General features: G+C 38.9%; 1 protein-coding gene across 2 annotated transcripts in view; it reads left to right on the forward strand.

The window, feature by feature from the left end:
- dph1 (diphthamide biosynthesis 1) overlaps positions 1-20,113 on the forward strand; it is a 119,552-nt gene that overhangs the window by 31,254 nt on the left and 68,185 nt on the right. For both annotated transcript variants that reach the window (XM_077208316.1, XM_077208315.1), the window contains exon 3: positions 8,025-8,088. In XM_077208316.1, the coding sequence (XP_077064431.1) occupies positions 8,025-8,088 (64 nt within the window). The remainder of the gene's footprint in view (positions 1-8,024; positions 8,089-20,113) is intronic.

Consider the following 20,113-nt stretch of genomic DNA (forward strand, 5'->3'; position numbering starts at 1 on the left):
AAATACATGTCTAATGTTATGAAGTTCATCAACCACATAATTGTGAGAGTCGATGATACAATGATTTCAGGAAAAAAGCACAGCACAAGACTATGATCTCCAATTTCACAGCATTAACGACTAGTGCTAGAATAGGCTGATCTCACTTTAACTGTTGTTTTAGTTATTTTTCTATATTAATTATTCAGGTAAAGTTAATTCATCACCTTCTTAGAAAAGTGATTTTATGCAAGATAAGATAGATATCTCCAAAATTGGGTATAATAGAGTATTATGTCGTCATGTTTTAATTTTGTGATGTAATATGTTTAGATTTCCATCACTATTAGTATGTTGAAGTTAACAGCTTTGCATGTTTTAGGAATATGTAGTCACTTATTGAATTGTTATCATTTAATTGAATTTAACAGTGTGGATATGCTTTGTATGACACTGTCTACAGGTCAATGTCTTCAATAAGGGATGATGTATTGGTTTTTCTTAGTTTTAAGAGATAGTTCACCCAAAAATTAAAATTAGACCTTTATTTACTCACCCTGAAGCCATCCTAGGTGTATATGAAATTGTTCTTTCAGACGAATACAATATGAGTTATATTAAAGGGTACATATCATGAAAATCTGACTTTTTCCATGTTTAAGTGCTTTAATCGGGTCCCCAGTGCATCTACCAACCCAGAAACCGTGAAAAGTGACAACTCAGTAACTTTGTTTTGGTAAGCCTTTCTCTGCAAGCAGGTAAAAAATAAGCAGATCAGATTTTGCTCCCCTTCTGACGTAGGAAGGGGATCTTATTATAATATTACCACCCCTTAATCTGCATGTTTACACCCACGGCGCAGTCATTTGGTTTTCTCAAGCGACAAGAATGTAACCACTTCTAGTGCAATGGCTAAAGTTTGAGTATAGCATGCAAACTGTTCTTTCGTTGGCTGCACAGACAAGCACAGAACATAGTCTCAGCCTCAGATGAGACAAGAGAGCAGTTGATTAATTTTATTTTTAATGGAAATCCGCCAGAAACAGATGAATCAATGTAACTCCACCACAACTACATAAATGTATCCACTAACCATTCAGAAACGTCCAGGTATAGTCTAAAATTTGCAACCTCTTCCTGAGTCTCTCCATAATGCTGCTGTCCACTACTGGTTGTTTCTGAGATTTTGAGCTGAACTTTCACATACACATTCTGGGGACAACATAGATTTATATTACATCTTGTGAACAGGGGCATAATATGTCACCTTTTAAAAAATGTCCTGGCTCTTCCAAGCTTTATAATGACGGTGAATGGCCGTTTCTGTTTTGAAGTCCATATAAGTGCATCTGTCCATCATAAAAGTGCTCCACATGGGGGGTTAATAAAGGCCTTCTGAAGTGAAGCCAAGGGTTTGTGTAAGGAAAATACCAAAATTTAAAACTTTATAAACTGTAAATACCAGCTTCTGACAGACGACCGTACGCTCGATTTACGGTGGAAGACTAACCCTTGACCCGATGCACAACGTAATGAAGAACGTGGAAGCTCAGAGGAAAGAGCAAAACAAAACACTGGTCGCAAATTAGAAATTTTGAAGAGAAATGTCAGAGTATCTCTATATAATAGAAGAGGAGCTTCAGTTTGTTGCACAGCCATATTTTTTTATGCGTATGTGTCTAAGCTTATGATACTCCTACATCCTACGTCATACATGCGTCACAGGTTACTCTTGTGACGCAAGTCGAATTGAGTTGTATGAGTACGGTCGTCTGGTGGAAGCTAGTTATTTTAGATTATAAAGTTATAAATATGGGTATTTTTCTTTCAAAAAACCATGGCGTTCTTCGGAAGGCCTTTAGCAACCCACTCGAGCCGTGTGGAGCACTTTTATGGATGACAGATGCACTTTTATGGACTTAAAAACAGAAACGCCCATTCACTGCCATTATATAGCTTGGAATAGCCAGGACTTTTTTTAATAACTCCGATTGTATTCATCTGAAGGAAGAATGTCATATACACCTAGAGTGGCTTGAGGGTGAGTAAATCATGGGCTAATTTTCATTTTTGGGTGAACTATCCCTTTAAGACATTGTAATGGGTCCAACAATTGTATACCACTCAGCTTTTATATTTACATGTATTTCCACCCTAAGTGACAGTTTTTTTTAAAATTTATTTATTAATTATTTTTTATCGAGTTCTCTCGATAAATATAAAGTGTATTTGTCACTGTTTTTAGGTATGGTGTAAATTTAGTGTGACAAGAAAGTTATTGCAGCTGTTAAAATGGTTAGCTTGTCTGAAACTGTGCCAACTTTGCATTTATGCTTCATGCCAACTTTGCCAGCTGCTTAGAGTGATTTATATTCAGTGTACCTTGAATGTGTGCATATACATTTACCTGACCACCACTTATCTCAGAACATGAAGCTCATTATTCTATATTATATTATATTTTATTATATTGTATTATTTTTTATATAATTAATTATATTACATTATATTATATTATAGATAGTACTACTTGTATAAAATAATTAAAATAAAAATTACACAAAAAGTGAAGAAAACAGCACAGTAATAATACAAATGTTCCAGATTTTCATTATGTACCAGTGCAGAAATAAGCAGAACAATGTTTTCCCACAGAGACAATAACATTTTTTAGGTTTGTGTTCAACCTTAGCAATATGCCAGATAGAAATAGCCAGTGCTCTGTTTCTTTGAACCAATTCATTTCTCTGTACAATTTGTTGGCTGCATTTCATGATTGAAACTGGTTGCTTATAACGAGGAATGACTTTTGTGTTTTGGCATTGTGAAAGTGTGAGACAGAGGCCAACTGCATGTCTCGCACCAAATGCGTGAGAGTTGACAACCCTGTCTAAAGTATTTTACTTTGGTTTCCTTAAATAATTAGTTGCTGTAGTGCTCTACTCAGATGTTCTCTTTCATCATCTCGTGTTCGAGATCCACCTATGGGAAGGGCATCTGTACCTGACCTCTGCAGAAGCATCCAATTGCACTAAGTCTGGCTAGACAGAGAGAAGCGCGCAGCTAATGCCAGGTAAGTCCCCACCCTCTTACCTTAGGGCATATAACGCCTGCAAGTGCTTCTATTCACCAGTTGACATTCGCTTCTCACGCACTTACCTAGTTCGGGGTAAGTGCGTCATCTTACAGCCCATCACGGGCCTGCCCGGCCGTGTGTTGTGCGCTGATCGCCGCTAAGGACCTTCACTCCTTCTGCGTGGTCTGCTTTGGCCTCAAACACGCTCAAGAAGCCTTGGAGAACCTGGAGATTTGCAGTCAGTGCCTTATCCTGCCCAAGAAGCTTTTGCGACACCGTCTTAAAGTCACAGCGACCCAGTGCACCAAGCTCTGCCTTTCTGACTCAGATTGGGGACACGGTGACAACGACACGCTACCGGGGGCCTCCCGGGAGGCTACTTCACTTATTTGGGCTGACCAGCCCAATCCTGCGTTCCCCGAAGAGGACACCTTCACGGGCAACCTCCCGCTCGTCGACGAACCGGCCGGTCCCGGCGATGATGATGACACGACCCTTCTTGGGGTCTCAGAGTACGAGGAAGCGATCCCGCCATCTGGCATTCCCCAGGCCTACGCCCCCGTGGCCTTGCCTCAGTCTATCCTCCTGGAAGTCTGTGAGCGCTCTCCTCAACATTGAGTAGCCGGCTCAACAGAGCGCCACCGACCAGGAAAGAGACATTTACGACGGGAAAGTGCTGGAACCCCCTCCCAGTACGAGGAAACAACTCTTCCCCGTCCTTCCAGCGTGCGTGAAGCACATGAGGCACAACTGGAGCGACCCGCATGGATCCACGGGACTTGAGGTGAAGGATATGGCGGCTCTTGGCATGGGTGACCCCCCCCCCCCCCCCCATCAAGGCCCCCATCGCCAGGCACGGTCACCCTGCCCAGGACGATCTGCTCGCCTACCCCCACCGAATCAAAACGCAAGCGACCTGACTGATGTTCGACCGATGTGGGCATCGAGTCTGGGTTCACGGGCCACGAGCCCCTAGGACTTCCTGCCCCAGAACCCCTGTCCAAAAGACGGAGGGTCTCCCGCGGATGGGTCGGTTCCTCCCCTCCCGAATCTAATGAATTCGTTACGGAGAGAGGATTTTTCTCTGCAGAGAGAAATCGTCTCCCTGCAGAGAGAGAAAATCTCTTTGAACCCCTGCATGTCACCACTAGTTTGTCCACAAGGGGGCGCCATTGCATCATAAATGAGCCAGCTGGGCTTACACAGCGCAGCTCCGGCTCGGGTGGGAATACTCGCAAGTCCTGAATTGGCTTGGCAAACTGTTTTGGCTTCCGAGTGGGTGACGTGTACAATAATGCAGGGCTACAGGCTGCAGTTTGCAATAAAACCCCCGCATTTCAACGGCGTTCTCTCTTCACACACAGAGGAGAGCACTGCACAAATTCTGAAAGAGGAAATATCTTCCCTTATAAACAAGGGAGCGATTCAGGTTGTGCCCCCCAATCTGATGAATCAGAGATTTTATTCTCGTTATTTCCTGGTCCCAAAGAAGGACGGATCTCTCTGCCCAATCTTGGACTTCCGTGTCTTGACCAAACATTTGAGGAAATACAATTTCAAAATGTTAACTTATTGCTCGCTCGCTGTCTGTCGTAGTTTAGAGAGGGGGTAAAAGTACTATATCGCACATGCCTCAGGCTGCAGGATCTTATGGCTTCATCTATCCAGGTTTTGCCACTGGGACTCCTGAGAATGAGAGCGTTCATGAAATGGGTTTTGTCACTACATTTCAGCCCGATACGCGATCTTTGCTGCTCTGTTACAGTGACGCGCACCTGCTCGGCAGCTTTGCGCCAATGGAAAAGCGCAGACTTTTAAGCACAGAGAACCCCTTTGGGGACAGTTATGATACTGAAAGTTTGTGATGACAGATGCGTCCTTAACAGGCTGGGTTACCACCTAGGAGGGCAGAACGGTGAACTGTTTGTGGCCGAGCAGACTAAGTTCAGCGCACATAAATTATTTAGAGCTTATGACCATATGGAAAGCTCTGAATCATTTTCTGCCTCGCCTGCAGGGACATCATGTGCTCGTACACTCCATCAACCGTCAGGGCGGCATGCGCAACGAGTTTTCCTGCCGTTACACTCGACTCATGTTCCGGAAGAGCGACCAGCTCTTTGTTTCATGGGCGCCGCCTCACAGAGGGAGTCCCATATCTAAGCAACGCCTCTCACATTGGCTTGTGGATGCTATAGCTTTGGCATATGAATCAAAGGGAGTGCAGCCCCCAGGGGACATCAGAGCTCATTCCACGAGGGGATTAGCCGCTTCTTGTTTAAGGGAGTGTAGGACATCTGCTCCACTGCCAGTTGGGCTTATCCTCATACCTTTGTGCGTTATTACCGGCTGGATGTCACCAGAATTTTGGTAGTACATTCTGTTTTAGGGGTGGGGTCTTCTTAGCCCCTCCCTGCAACCCCATTGGAAGTAAAAGAATAGAAGGTGAATGAGCCGGCAGGCCATGCACATTCCTGTCACCAAGCATGCATTCCTTCCTGGGTATATATGTATACACATATATGTTGCTGGGGTTATTATCGTGTGTGTGCCACATAAATGTTTCATGTCCTGTATGTGCACAGCAGTTATTTGTGTGCATCAGGATTGCAGGTTCATGATTATGGGAAGTGTCAGGCACCGCCTCCCTGGGGTGACCGTCCTTCTCTGGCTTACAGAACCTCACTGTGAGTGTATTGGGCAATCGCGGAGCTGTCAATGTCTCTCCCATAGGTGGATCTCAAACACTAGATGATGAATGAGAACAATAGGGTACTATCGTAACCCTGGTTCTCTGAAACATCAAGTGGAGAGATCCACCAGCTTTGCCCCGCTTGCCGCACAAGAAAAACGAATATAATTACTGGAGAACAGCAGCGCTTGCAGGCGTTATATGCCCTCAGGTAAGTGGGTTGGGCCTTACCTGGCATTGGCTGCGCGTTTCTGTCTGTCTAGCCAAACTTGGTACAATTGGATGCTTCTGCAGAGGTCAGGTACGGATGCCCTTCCCATAGGTGGATGTCTCCACTCGATGTTTCAGAGAACCGGATTTACGATAGTAACCTATTGTTTCTTTTGATATAGCTCAGTACACATAAAATCATTATTAACTGCTTAACAGAAGGTAAGGTATTGTGTTTTTATCTAAACAAATATTTTATTTGTTTTAAGGCACTTTTTGAGTGAGTGACATCTGTCGAACTTAATTCAAGTTCACACTTCACAGACACTTTTTTTTGAGTAAATTTGACAGAATGCCGATTATAATAGGGATGCTTGTTGTATTGGTGGCTGTATTGGTAAATGTTTGTTCTTGTATCAGTTCGATAACATTTGTGAGCTGATGTGGCTTCTTATCATAGAATGAGGCAGACAGTATGTTACATTATTTTATAGTATACAATGATAAAGGATATGTCGATTAGCATTGCATATAAATATACTTTAGTATGAAAATACCCGAGAAGGCTTGAAGCGCTTAAATACACCATATATTGCGACCGTCGTGTGTTTATTGCCTTCACGTTTAATCAAAGCATTTCTATCTTCTTTTTATTCAGCTACAGCGATAGCTTGATGCTTTTGTCCACATTATGGGTTTCCTAGAACGTCATAAGTTCTTACTTCTGTGAGGCATATGTGGAGTTTCTCTATGAGGGCGCCCTCTGGCTTCCAGTATGTATGAAACAGACGTGTGTTTAGCACTCAGTATGCTCACTCCATCCTATTTTGGGTAAAAAATAGGAAAAAATATACTTCTGTCTAAAAATTTTATATGATAATTCATGTTTTTCTCCAGTGTACAGGAGTTTTTTTTTTCCACAGTGAATGCATAAGAGGCTCATATTTCATATTAAACGCATGGACTTTTTTATTTTGCATACCTCCTGACAAAAAAAATGTTATAATTCTCAGATTTGTATCATGATAATATAATATTTTATAATAAATCCTTAGACCTTTCTATTGAAGAGTCTTGAAGATGTTGCCACAGTTCTTCTGGATTTAGTCTGTCTCGTTTTTTTCTGTTTCTTCATGTAATCCCAGATGGACTCAATGATGGTGAGATCAGATCTGTGTGTGGTGCATACCGGCTGTTGTCAGATATTTCTTGTGCATACAAAAAATCTTAATTATTGAAATTAATGGCAAAAAGAATGTTTGGAAATGAAAACTGACATTTCCTATTGACACACACTATAGCAAAATATATAAATAACTGGTTTAAAACTTTTTTTTTGGTGAAAATACTAATATGCCTAAGAGTTTTGCGCAGTACACGCGCACACACACACACACACACACACACACACACACACACACACACACACACACACACAGACACACACACACTTATTTATTTATGCATTTATTTATTTATATCTTTTTCGCAATTAGATTTTTTCTCCAAATTGTGTAGCCCAATATGGGTGATTCTCACGAAAGCTTGGTTTTAAAAATTTCACACATGAAAATTTAAAAAATGCTTGAATTAACAAACAAAAAAATTCAGACATTAGAAACAAAGTCTGGGGAATTTGTGAACATTAATTTTTAAAAATGTATTATTAACAGTCATGCACAGTTACTTAGAAATTTATTTTTAAATTAACATTATTTAAATTTTTTGTTTAATTTCTCTCATTACCGCAACACCTTCCACAATTTACAACCTTTTTATATATATATATTTTAAAGAAACCGGACACATTTTCAAAATGATGTGACAAACCTGAAAGAACATAATGTGTAGATACTGTACATGCATGTAAAAGCAAACTACAAATTTTATATTAATTAAATTAACATTTAATGATCATCTGTTGCGGTAATGAAACATAGGTTTTGGAAATGAGGTTGATTATTTCGGTAATGATAAGTTTACTATGACCAGATTTAATGTAGAAAAATGTATAATATCTGCAAAATCATGGATACAGTGACTGTACTCTCTGTCTTTGACCTGCAGTGGCCTTGCAGTTGCCCGAGGGTCTCCAGATGTTTGCCTGTGTGATCGCTGACATCATTGAGAGGTGGGTACCACATACACTCACACGCACCTCAGGACTGTGGACCGGCCTGGGTAGACGTCCTTGGTTAAAAAAGGCAGTGTGTTTGAATCTGCAAAAGACCTCTGCACTCATTAAAAAACGTATCATTATTCCCCTCCATAGCCCGTATCTGGGGCTCAGCAGAAAAATTAGACACAATTGCAGACACAAGCTAGCTATTACAGTCTCGCTAGTTAATAACATGAAGTGCACAACCATTATTCTTCTCAATTACATCTTATTACAGTCTGCACAGGCCATGCAGCATACAAACGTACAAATCGTGGTCCAGTGTAGGTTAAGAACGAGTCTGACCACATCTACCACTTCGACAGGGTATAATGTTATTGCTAATGAACGCTAGCAGCTCTATTTAATGACCACCAATTTGCTGTGACAACAAAAAGCCCTGCAAAAAAAAAAAACTGCTAAAAACCGGCCTAATGCAGTTTGCTGGTTATGGTTGGTCTTCCAGCCTCGTCATAGCTCGTTTAGCAGGCCGGATTTAGAGGTTTTTTAATATGGTCAGGCTGGGAGACTAGCTAGCCCACCAGCTTAACACCAGTTAGGCCAGGCTGGGAGACTAGCTAACAAGCTAAGACCAGTTAACAAGTTTAGACTGGTTTTGACATGAAGACATAAAGGGGCTTCACACAGCGCGTTGATCCCGGAAAATTGCCAGAACGCCTTCTGTGTGAACGCAAAGACGACCCGGGATTGATGCCGGGATTGATCCCGGGTTGGGGACCTAGTAACATTGCGGGGATCAGTCTCGGAACGCGCGCTGTGTGAACAAAAGCCGTAATCAATGCCATGTCATAATGATGACGCTGAAGTGAAGTGAAAGCAGGAGTGAAACGGTACGTAATGCGCTAGTTTATGATCGAATCAGAGAAAAAAATGCGCAATCGTGGTTTCTCGAGAGAGATATTGCAGCTCATAAGCAAACTATAGACGCTGCTGAGACATTACATGTCACATCGATGTCACGTATCATTACGGGATTTTTACGGATTGTGTGTGAACGCACTCTCTGATTCCGGAAAATCACTGGCAGTGTGAATGAACTAAAATCTAGCGCACCCGGGTCAAATCCCGGGTCACTTTATCCGTGTATTTTCCGGAATCTCTGTGTGAAAGGGGCTATAGACATCATGATTCAATTTGATTCACAAGCTTGAGACTTGATACAATTTCGAAATTACTATAATATTAAAATTTATAGTATTATTTAAATTAACTGATTTGTAGGCTACTTGCATTTAAATTACAAAGATGTTTTTATAATAACAACGTCATGATTATACATTTTTTATGACTTGTTTCTACATGTTTTTTTAAATATAAATATTTCAATGGTGGCTATCATAAAAACATGATAGATTTACTCAAACACCAAATATTGAAGTACAAGTAAAGTAAAATAACAATGAATATGCAATATAGTGCATATATTTATCCAAATGCTCCTCTCTAGAGTTTCTAGATTAAATTTTTCTAGCTGACTAATTAGTATATGGACATGATATAAGAATAGTTTTTCTGAGGTTAATGTAGCATTACGTGAAATATTGTTCTCAAGCTTTTTAATTGACATCGTTCTGCAGTTGAAACACTGATTGAGCAAGTGCATGAGACATGATATGGATTTCGGCAAGTTCTACTGCATCTTTCAACATGCATACCTTCTGCTGATCATTCACCTTTATTTCATGCTAGAACTAATAGTAAAGTGGAAGAGATGAACAGTTCACGTGCCACTTGAACTGAGGTGTAACAGCGATCTGTTACATTAAAGAGCGGCAAAATACTATTGTTTGAATTTCATAATAAAATTGGCAAAATTGGAAAGCCAAGGCTTTGTTTCATATAAGAAGTAACATTGCTTATTGAGATATATTGGATGGGAGGCGCACCACAATGTTGTTCATTCATCAGCTGAAAACAGCATAGACTAAAAGAAAAATTCTTGGGATTTAAGAATTGATATTGGTTTATCAAAATGTGAATGAGAAAGATTATTACAGCCCTAACTGTAATAATCTGATTCATGAGATCAGAGGGGTCTTGTGAACCAGATCACTTTATTCCTTGAAAATTTCGACTCAAAAGAATGATTTGTTCAAGAATTGGACTTGGCTACTTCTCTCAAGCAAAGATTAATGTAAAGATTTTAATTTAATGATGTAGATTCAGCCCTTTTCTCACACAAAGCTACATAAAACATTGAATGAACATAGGCATAGAATATTGCGTACAAGTCATAATGGCAAATTCTATGATACTTTTATTGTGCTTTTGCGTCTTTATTGAAGCCTGAGAGCACATTCATTGTCATTGCATGGAACAGAGCATGCACTTTACTTTGCTAGAGAAAGAATGTTATACAGGTTTAGAACAATATGAGGATGAGTAAATAATGACAGAAATTTCATTCTTGGCTCAGCTATTTCTTTAAGAGCCTTGTCTTACTTTGTACAAAACATTTCATTTCTCTCCAACCATCTCCTGGGATGAATGTTCCACCTTCTTTAAAGTATGTTCCCACTTTCCTCAGAATAAGCAGAGTCCTATTCCGGATGTCTGCTCAATAATAATGAGGGACATTCTCAGCTGTGGAGAGATGGGTGAGCATTTCCATTGAGAGATATGTTTAGCCCCGGGAACCACACTCAAAGTGTCACTCTCCCAGAGGATTCATCTGTATTACGGAAACATTATGAGACTAAAATGTTTCTATCTCACTCAGGGCCGCTAGTTCGATTTGGAGGTGAGCATAGAGTGAGTTGAAGCTTTTGGCTTTGGATGTTTTGATTGGGTCGTGTGAAAGTCTCACTGCCTGATGACTCCTGGTTAACACAAATGTGTGTGTGTGTATATATATGTATATATATATATACACACACACATTTCTATGTATTTTATATATCTTTCTCTGTGTGTGTATACTGTATATTACGTTACTTTTACGTTAGATGCGATTAATCGCCATTAATCGATTTTACAACCCTAGTTTGTATACAAGTCATGACATGTTGATCCATTTGTCAAAAGTAATTTAATTTTTTAAGATCAATTAGTAAGATAATTTTGATCAAAGTAATCGGGAAATAGGCAGACAACATTCTGTCATCAAATACAATCTCGTTTACATGCTCCACAGTGCCACTCAGTGCATTTAGTTAAAACTGTGAGTTTTAGTTTGCATGCTTAGGATTTATAATAGATTCACTGCATTTACGGCCAGTAATGTAGCAAAACTAGAATAGTATTTTTATTTTTCGAACAATTTATTACAGATCAAAATTTAAATATTCAACTATTTGTGCACACCACTAGTTTTTGAAATAAGTCTCATGCTCACCAAGGCTGCAATTATTTAATCAGAAATACAGTAAAATAGGAATATTATGAAATAGTAAAATTTCAACAAAAAAAAATTTTGTGACATTATAATATGTTGTTACTATCGCTCTTGTTCAATTTAAAGTGTCCATGGAGAATAGTATTATATATATATTTTTTTTAAGTCTAACTGACCCCAAATTGTTTTACGCAAATGTATGTTTGAATTAATATATAAAATATTTTAATTATTTGGTATAACTGAAATATTTTCATCAACTAAAATTGTACATTTAATTAATATGAATGAATATAACATGATGAAATACTCATTAAAAGACATTTTCATTAAACTGACAAAAAAAAAAAAAAAACTGTAGAAATCAACTATGGCCATATCTCCTTTTTTTCTATATCTTTCCAGGTTTTCTTCTTTGAATATTTTTCTACATGTTGTATTAAAATGGTATTCAAATGTACGTTAATCAATACCATGGTATTATCTTCAATACAGTGTTCCATAAACTGCAGTAATATCATGGTATGAGGGTTTTGACCCCTCTCTCGCTGTCTCCGTGTCCACTTAAATGTGTGAAAAGTGCTTTGAGTGTGTAATTTGTATCAGACGGCCGTAGTGCTCTCAGCTAAAGAGCTACCTCTTTCTCATCGTAGCAGGGCTTAGCACCACAAATGTCCAGACACTCGGAAACCTGTTAAAACCAGTCAGTATTTAATGAGTGCAATTAGTGTCCATTAATTAACTTTGCGAAAGCCCTCATCTCCTCCTGACATCAGCCACAGCTTTCCATCCCTCTTCTGCATGCTCTTCCCCTCATTCCCGCATCCACATCTTTGGATCTCATCCAGCAGGATTTCTTTGATCTGTTTCTCTGAGGGCCTTTAGCTTGGCTTGCATAGGACATTTATTCCTCGTTGATATTTCAGGCTCCGGCTGTTTAGGCGTGAAGCACTTGTTGGGAAAAAATGCTCATTATTAGCCTTTGCTGCTGTTCAGCATACAAACCTGAGCAGGTGCTCACAGACCACAGAAACCGGTATTAAATAAGGATGCACCGATCATAGTGTTTTTCATTTCTGATTCCGTTTGACGGCAAGCAAATTGGCCAGTTCCGATACCGGTTGCTGAATAAATTTTTTTTAAGCAAATTTATTGGTTTATTATTTGTTACATTACAGGCTGGAACCACTGGATTTTAAAGCTGCAGTAGGGAGTTTTGAGAAAACGTTGACTTAGCCTGAAAATTTGAACAAGCACAACTTACAGGTCCAACCCCCTTGCTCTCTGCTGCGCTACAGCCCTCCCTCCACAGCTCCTCCCCCACAGCGGAGCCTGCTGTGAACGCGCAGGCTAGTAAGCAGGACCACCGATGACGGCGGATTATAAACCGTAATGGAACATTCACTAATAGGGACAAAACATCAACAATATGCTTTACATTGACGATGGCCTGCCCATACTTTGACTACAAACTTGGTCCTCAAATCATTATGTATTTTGCAATGCATGTAATTTTATAACGTTGCACTCTTTCTATAAGTTATAAGTAGCTAGTAAGATAACGTTAATATAACGGTAACTAACGTTACAGTATGTAAGTAATTATTCTAACGATATGTAATGCTAGATATGGTTTGCTAGTACATTATTTCAGCAACATGACAAGCCAGTGAATTAGCAGGTTTCAATTGTTGCTTGCTGCTAGAGTTTTGACACCGAGTCAATGGGCTCTGTCTAATTCTTTCTTTTTCACTTGTTTATCGTCATCGGTCTTTTTTTTTTTACCTCCTTGTTTTATGAGCAGGTGCCACTCGAGAAATTGGCAGTTTAGGTTGTTTCTCCGCCATTAGCACAGCTGCAGCACACCGGCAATCTTGAGTTTGAACGACGGTACGCGCTCGCGCTGTGCAAGAGAGGGGTGATCAGCGCATACACGAGCGTGATTGACACTGCTAAGACATTCCTCCTGGCTCTGATTAGTTGTTTCTTACCGGGAGCGGTATATTTCTGCAAATGGCACTAGGACCACTGGGAGGACCAGAGGAGCTTGATTTTTTTCACAGATTATCTCTCATATATTCTACTGTCAGGATATAATGACAGTTTTAACAAATATTTGTTTACAAAAGTTACCTACTGCAGCTTTAATCACTATCCAAACAAAGATGCTACACACATTGCATTGAAAGTCTTTAGTGTCATTGTATATCTCTGTATACAACGAAATTAAGAACACTGCTCCTGACTGGTGTTAGAAAAACAAACATATAACATTAGACAATAAATAAGGCTAAAGTAGCGCAAGTGACTACCACAAGTCATAATATTGCACATTGGAAAAAGTCTAGATATAAATGGAATAAGTGATCGCAGTTGAGTAAGTGAGCAGTGATAGTAATTGCAAAAGCATTTAGTTTAGAGTTTAAACTCCTGATAAGTAAAGTGACCAAGTGGTAGTATTGCACATTGACATTCTACATAAGATATAGTCAGCAATATGGGCAAAAGTAGAGATTGAATGAAAGTCATTGAAGTTGAATAAAGTCACCAGAGATAGTGTTGTACTTTGAAATTCCCCATTTAGTTCATATGTGAGTTTATAGTCCTGATAGCATTTGGGAAAAAACTGTCCTTAAAGCGATTGGTTCTTAAGTTCCTTGTTCTTAAGGATCTGCCTGAGGGCAGGAGCTCAAACAGGTGGTGTCCTGGGTGTGATGTGTCCTTGATGATATTTTTGGCCCTAGAGAGATAGCAGGAGCAAGCAATGCCTTCAGGGAGGGTATTCAGCCAGTGATTTTGGGCTGTATTGATTACCTTTGAAGGGCTCTCTTGTCTGCTGTAGTGCAACTGGAGTACCATACAAAATAATGGTTTATGAGAACAGCACATGTAGCATGAGCAATTGATTTTGATTTAAATTAGTTTGTATAATTTAAAGATTTAAAGCAAAAACATCATGGTCTGACTTTAGCTTTGTGATATAATGCAACATAAAACATACCTGCACAAAACAAAAAAAGCAGACGTACTGAATGAAAATGCGTGTTTTAGTCTCTGACAGTAGATGGCACTTATGGAACAGCGTTTTCTGGTTTACCGCTGTAAACAAAGCTGTGCTGTGCTCATAAACACTACCTTAATTGGCATTACACAGAGGTAAGAGGAAAAGAAAATTTCATAAAAACTTTACTGAAGACCGCTAGTTCCCTTCAGAGATACATTCATATAAATCCCCACCCCAATTCAGTATTTATATTTTTCTTCCAATATTTTGAGCATTGCAAACCATAAGCTTGCTGTGCCTGGTACAGTATTTTATCTATTCTCTTCTATTTGTGACCATCTTCTGCGTGCTCAATCTCTGGCCTTTGTTAAGGTCTTGTTTTCAGACTTGAAAATATTTCCACACAAATACAAAAACATTGCAATGCATTTTGTGTACAAGTCCGGGACCGACCGGTGCATCTAGTATTAATATGTCTCGGGTGATTTGATCACAAGCGGTAAGTCATCTTAGATGCATTGCTGTTTACACCTGGTTATAATGTGGCATTTAAAATTATTTATCTCAGTTTTTAGTGTTTTATTTTTAATTTTATTTTAGTCAAAAACAATATAGTGTTTTAATATCTGCCAGAAATATACCCTACTGATCACACTACCGGACTGGTTTACCTCAGAATGTAGTTTCAAATGATCTGATGGCAAAAGTTTTGGGAATCATTTACATTTTTGCTTAGCTGTTCTCTCGAACATATATGTTTTAATCTGGGGTCACAACATACACACAAATCATCTGGCACTGTTTACCTGGTATTAACATGTTAATATCAGGTAAACAGTGCCAGATGTTTTATGTGTTTGTTGTGACCCCAGATTACAGTTTTTCAGGGTCATACTGGTCTGCCCTAGGGCCATTGGAAAGGATTAGTTTTTACATGACACTATAGACATCAATAGGCACAGCTCCCAAACATGAGATATAATAAAAATCATATTAGACAGAGACTGAGAAACAGAAACAGAATGGATAAGAAATAACGTTACATACTGGAATCAGCTAGAATGATCTTAATGGGACTGAGAAGAATGCTAGAGATTAGAGACTCCACTGTCATGTGCTCTATGATAGAATATGAGCTCCATGTTAATGTGCGGAAAAGAGGTCGTGTAAATCTAGTCAAAGTATAAGCTGATTAAACAAGATGAGGTTTTAAGCTCTAACGAGAGCAAGCTGCTATGCATTACAGCAAAAGCTGCAAGTTGATTCACACATACACACACACACACTCACAATCAGCCCCACTTCCAAATGAGCAAATGTTATATTTCCACATCTGAGACACACAAACTTGTAGGTATTCTCACACAGTGTCTTTAAATTTCCTCGAATGCTGCTGAAAACACCTACACAGGCTAAAGGTGCATATACCTCCTTAGAGGTGGATTCCCACACACGTCATGGCTTTAATGTATAACATATGTCTTTCGTTCACTCGCACCTACAAACTACTACTTGTGAAATGGAAATACAGGTTGGCTGGCTATTGATAAATCAAGGGTTCTGTTAGTATTTTCTATATACTGTATATCCCATCCTTTAAATCTCGAACAGTTGGAAAATTCATGTAAATTCATTGGTTGAAAATAATTTGATCATTGAAGTTCATTCAGCTGGAAACCCAATATGTAATTTTGGGCTTTTGAATATTATTTGTGGACAATGGGTGCCTTGGATTTTTTTTATTTTACTCTAATTTCTACCCGATAAAATATATTTTAGAGCTTGGCATAGCTACAAAAATGTATACTCTTTATTAAAAAAATACATTTTTTTCTAGACAGTTTGCAGTGATTCTTCGAAGAAGAAAAAAAACAGTGAATTAGAATTATTGATTTTAGTTGGTTTAGTTTATTTTAAAGGGATAGTTCCCCAAAAAATGATATTTACCCAACTCACCCTAGGGGTGTATATGACATTCTTCTTTCAGACGAACACAATCTGAGTTATTTTAAAAAATGTCTTGGCTCTTCCAAGCTTTTTAATAGCAGTGAATGGCCGTTTCTGTTTTGAAGTCCATCAAAGTGCATCCATCCATGATAAAAGTGCTCCACACAGCTCTGGGGGTTTAATAATGGCCTTCTGAAGTGAAGCGATGTGTTTGTGTAAGAAAAATATCCATATTTTAAACTTTATAGTTTAAAATAACTAGCTTCTGGCAGGACTTCAAAACAGAAACGGCCATTCACTGCCATTATAAAGCTTGGAAGAGCCAGGACATTTTCTAATATAACTCCGATTGTGTTCGTCTGAAAGAAGAATGTCATATACACCAAGGATGGCTTGAGGGTGAGTAAATCATGGGGTTATTTTAATTTTAGGATTAACTAACCCTTTAACGCTCGTTTTGTTTCAGTTAAATAATCTTATGGTATTTTGAGGCCATTTTTGAAGTTTGCTGAGGCCCCATGGTTGAGAATCAATGCTCTGAATAATAGGGATGCACCGATATAAAAATTCTTGCACATATGATAAGTAAATTGCTGCACCTGGCAGATCAACGCAATACTTATTTTCTCTCCAATACGACAGGAAGAATTGAGTAGAGTAAATTAAATTAAATGAATGCTGGAGTGTGTATTTAAGGTCGTTAACGGTAGCACTTTGATTGACAGGCCAATTTCTTGCGGCAGCAATTATGACGTGGAATTATGTCCCAAAATTTGCATACTCTTCTGCTTCACACTCGTGTACTTTTTCTTCACAAAAAAAGCACTTACTTTTAGAGCATAGTATAAGTAGGCGAATTGGGATTCAGTAAATGCTTATTTTCATGTAACAGCCAGCCGCAATAACCCATAAATAAACAATTAAAATTCTATAATTTTTCTAAATAAGAATCTATAAGTGAGTTTAGTAATCACAACATAATATTGTACATTAAATATGAAATTGGGTATTCACTTTGAGAGTTGCTAAATATTACATTTAATAGTTAGTAAATTATTAGTGTTTTAAATATGAACCTTACAAAAGATAATTTAAATTAAAGGTAATCTAAATGTATTTATTTTTAAATAGAGGAAATTAATCAACTGAATTCTGTCACTTATTTGTTTGATAGGTTTTTGAATTCTCTGAGATTTCCAGGGTTGACACTAAACAGGGAAAACTAGCTCCAAACAAAACAAAAGATGATACACAGAGCTAAATATAGTCATGCTACCAGGATGTTAAATAAAAAATCACTTAGCTCTGTGGTACCGAGTTGCTTTTTAACTCGTTTAGAAGAACATCTTCATCTGGTGTTCTGCTTTGAGTTTTGGCTTGTTAAGAGACACTGCGACAAACCACGAGAGTCAAGCATATGTCAGTCTGACTTTGATACACCGACAGCTAATTCAGAAAGCATGAAAGGATCTCGTGTGAACCACATTAAACATATACGCAACACTGGGCCAAGACTCCTGCCGTTTTCGTCATGTTTGAGGCCCTTAAGAAGCACAGAGAAACCTCCTCCTGTGCTGTCTGTCACTAAGTGTTATGTTCTTCAAAATGCCGCCTTCACAGCTAAGACATCTCAGAATAGCAACAGGCTTTTCATCGAGTTTCCTGTTTAAAGGTCTAGGCTTTTTATTTTATCGATCGTTGCTCATAATGTTTCATAAAAATGTTGGCATATAGTCGCAACTGTAGCCTTTCAGCGCATTCGTATTGAACATGGTGATTTTCATCCATCTAGCCCACAACATTTATGCAAATGTTTGCGCTACTCTTTTAAAATAATATGCCTGATGTTTTTCTATACAGGGCAATGCATTACTACAAGTTTAAGATAATTTCTTTTGCCAGGTTCATCGGAGTGCATCAGCATAATGGAGTTGAGTATAAAGGGATATATTCAAATATATCTTCTAAATATATCCCTATTTGAATATATAGGGATTTATTTAGCAGAATATACAGGCTGCTCCTGTCATATTTCATTCACACTTCTGAAAGTTCAAGCATTTACAATACAGAGAGGAACCAAGTGTTTTGCTGTGGTGATTTTGTTCATAGTTTGCGTGTAGTATTTGAATGCTACAACTTAAATCAAAAAATCATTCTTTCTCATGTGTTTTTTTTTCTTCAGCCCCCCAGAAATATTTTCCAGTCCAAAAAATGTCTGGGAAGCCAGGTTTAGGATTTTATATTTGTAAACTTGGGGTTGCTGGCCTCCCATGAATTGGGAGATAAATAGAAAGTAAACGCTTGTTCTCTTCAAGTCCAAATGGTTCAGAGTCTCCTCAAGGTACAAATAGTACAAATATTTTCCTCATTTGGCACCTAAATTTGTGAAAAAGTATTGGGTATTGAGGGCTCATTAAAAAGACCAAGTTCCCTAGCAGTTCTCAGAGAATCTCCCTAGAAGAAGCAAGGCCGGTGAATCTCTGACAAATTCCATTGAGAATCCCACCAGTAAACACGAATACAACAGTTTTTATAATGCAACATGATACATCACCACGAGTTCTCAAACCCAGTCATCTCAAAACAGAATCATGATTAACATATCACGCTCTCCATCATCACGATTGGTTACATTGTCAAAGCAAGTCCCACCTTTCATTACCCTTTGTTAGTAATATCAGCAAAAATATCCTGTATCATCAAAAACATTGTGAGGGGTTAATATTTCAATCAATCATTTCACAATATATCGGATAGTCCAAATTCAAAGTTCCTTTTACCAAAGTTATATTAAGTCAAAAGTTTGGAGGTTAGAGTTGTTCTGCTACATCGTCTGCTAGAATGTAGAATTCTCTACAGAATTCTCACATTGCATTAAACTTTCCCTTTTAAAAGGCTGTGAATGTTTCACATCAACACAGCCAGTCGACGTGGATGGGCAAAGATGCCTCCTCGTGCTCTTTATCCGACAATGTTGTTTTGCTCTGCCGTTAGTGCCTCCTATCTGACGCCTGGCCCCATTTTTGCTTTCTTTGATTCATATCTCCAGGCTGTGGCCCACAGCCCCTGTAGGGGAAATGTCAGAGTTAGTGTGGTGGAAAGATCCTGGCATGGGGCCGACAATCCCCATTCCCGACTCATACTGCACAGCTGAGCTGTAGGTGGCAAGAGAAGGGCTATGATTTTGTGTGTGTGTGTATTTGTGATTCCCAGCTGTCTGTCTTCCTCAGTTCTTACATAAGGAGCTCATACTTGGAGGAGAGATCACTAAGCTCACAGCCACTGGAAGAACAAGCCAATTCTCTCTCTCCCCTTTCTCAGTTTCACTCTGTGTCTTTCTTACTCTGTCTGTATTGATGACTAATGAGCTGCTGTACCTTTCCATGCAATGAGTTACCTGCCTACACGTCCAGTGTGTTGACTTGTCTCACTGGCATGAAGTACTGCGGGGGAAAGGGTGACATAAATAGAGAGGTATGTGGAGTGGATGGACGACTAGCTGAGTAGTTGATGTTGAGGAGGTCTCAAGGCTCAGTATGAGAGTGTTTCAGGCCCTCTAATTCACCTAGATGTTTTTTAGGTTTGATATTTTAAACTTCTTAGAGAGGGTTTTAGCGTGCTGTTTGTGTTTGAGCCATCAAAAGACAGGCTTTAACAATATTGCCACCTTGAACAGTTTAATTCAAGAA

This window comes from Siphateles boraxobius, unplaced genomic scaffold (genome assembly GCF_051911475.1).
Source record: "Siphateles boraxobius isolate OS27281-9 unplaced genomic scaffold, OSU_SipBor_1 6, whole genome shotgun sequence".
Taxonomy (NCBI): domain Eukaryota; kingdom Metazoa; phylum Chordata; class Actinopteri; order Cypriniformes; family Leuciscidae; genus Siphateles; species Siphateles boraxobius.